This window comes from Daktulosphaira vitifoliae, unplaced genomic scaffold (genome assembly GCF_025091365.1).
Source record: "Daktulosphaira vitifoliae isolate Bord-2020 unplaced genomic scaffold, ASM2509136v1 Scaffold_5, whole genome shotgun sequence".
NCBI lineage: Eukaryota > Metazoa > Arthropoda > Insecta > Hemiptera > Phylloxeridae > Daktulosphaira > Daktulosphaira vitifoliae.
Window position 1 is genome coordinate 17482791 of NW_026099576.1, and position 1926 is coordinate 17484716.

Below are 1926 nucleotides of genomic sequence, written 5' to 3' on the forward strand. Positions count from 1 at the left end.
TGAATTTTATAACGAATCGTCAAGTCCTGGCGACTACATGTCACCACCGAAGCGACGTCGTGCCGAAAAAGGTATCTCCCCCAAGGCGACACTCCGTCCTTTGCGAGTTGCTTTTGTCGCCATTTCTAGATCGCAGTACAAACCTTTGGTTTTATTATTGAACATAGAATTAAAATTTTATTTTATTAGTGGCGAAAGACATTATGAACATTTTGAATACTTTTGTGATAGAAAACCTGTGACAATCCATGTGTAATGTCGCAAAATGTACATCCGTAAAAGTAGTAACGCCTAAGCAATAATATTATTTTAATTATTATAGTCAGATGTGTAATTAAATTTTTACTGTCCTGGGTTTAAAATATTTCTTATATAAATCAAATTTATACGGATAACTTTGGGAAAATATACAGTGATCGAAATTTTAAGACTGAGTGAAACATTTAAATTTAAATTGAATTTAAATTCTAATTTTTTAATTTTAATAAGAAATATTTTNGGTGAAACATTTAAATTTAAATTGAATTTAAATTCTAATTCTTTAATTTTAATAAGAAATATTTTTATTTTCTTAACCTATTTTTGATAATTCCAACAATTGATTAAAAAATAATTTAAGTATTTATTCGAGTTACCTAAATAATTATAATTCGATTTATATAATTGATCATTTTTATTTTTTTTTTTGTTATATATTTTATAAAGAAATTTAAAAGTGTTTTGGTAATAATATGATTTATTTAAAAAAACAAACACTTTTAAAACAAATGAAAAATATTGTTTTTTACTTTAGCATGTAATTTAGACATTTCATTGCTAAACCTTGCACACCAGAATGGCAATCATACAAGTCTTTTCTTTTTTTCAATAACCATGCTGAAATTAAATAAAATGTTAGTTAAATCATGTAATTGAAATGTTTAATTGAAGTTTAGTACGCACCTTCATAGCAAACATTTTCTATACCTTTTAAACTTTTTAATATAGAATCTTGTACTTTTTCATTAGGAAGAACATTTACGATGACGCGTATAAAAAAAACTGTAAGGATAATTCCGGTTTGATTTCTATCATGTTTCTTAAAACCAACATAGAGTTCACTAAATGTAGGAACCCAATCACTTGGAATTGGGTAATATTGATTATTCATAATTTGTCTACAAATTCGTACGTTTATACGTTCTCCTTCTAGAAAATACAAATACATAATTGAATTCTTACTTTCAAAATGATTAAGCAAAGAATACTTTGTTCCTGTTAACAAAATGAACAAAAATTGAAAATATTTTAAGTAAAACTAAAATTTGAATGAAAATTCGACACAATCACTTGGAATTGGGTAATATTGATTATTCAAGAGGGATATAAATATTATTTCTTATAAAAATTGTATTGATGTAAAATGTAAAAAATAAAATCAAGAATTTTCACAGAAAAATAGCATTTGGTAGCCATTTTCATCGTGAAGACAAAATAAAGTCCAAAATTTTTTTTTTCCATAATAATGTACATTACATTAGCTTTATTTTAAGATTTATATAAAAGTGTCAGACATTCTTGATCACTTTCAAAAGTTAAGTTGAAAAAATTAATTTTTTGTAAAAAAGTTGTCATTTTAAATCCCCCCCCTGTGGGCAGGTAAAGGATTAAATTTATAAAAAAAATATACCAAATGATAGGTAAAGACATCAAGTATCTATAAAGAAAAATCAAATTAATTTAGTCATTTTTGGAAAAGTTATGATAGTTTTAAGAAAAAAATTTTTAAAAATTTCGAAAATTAGCGATTTTTAAATTTGTAATTTTTTTGGAGGTTTCCCCCATTTCCGGGGAATGAGGGAATTTTTCTTAATTTTTGAGGGTAATGTCTTTGACTAGATACGATTTGTGATATTTTAACGTATCGCTGAAAGAAATCGGTTTGGT

General features: G+C 25.4%; 1 protein-coding gene across 4 annotated transcripts in view; it reads right to left on the bottom strand.

Annotated features, from left to right (window-relative positions):
- Nucleotides 1-1926, bottom strand: part of LOC126906541 (uncharacterized) — a 36590-nt gene that overhangs the window by 2500 nt on the left and 32164 nt on the right. The window contains exons 6-7 of one of the 4 annotated variants that reach the window (XM_050687117.1): nt 943-966; nt 719-876 (exon numbers count right to left, since the gene is read on the bottom strand). The exons of 2 other annotated variants lie outside the window; for them this stretch is intronic. In XM_050687117.1, coding sequence (XP_050543074.1) covers nt 785-876; nt 943-966 — 116 coding nt within the window. In that variant the 3' untranslated portion in view covers nt 719-784. Of the gene's footprint in view, nt 1-718; nt 877-942; nt 967-1926 lie in introns of those variants that run through there. One more of the 4 variants, XM_050687120.1, reaches the window with a different exon arrangement.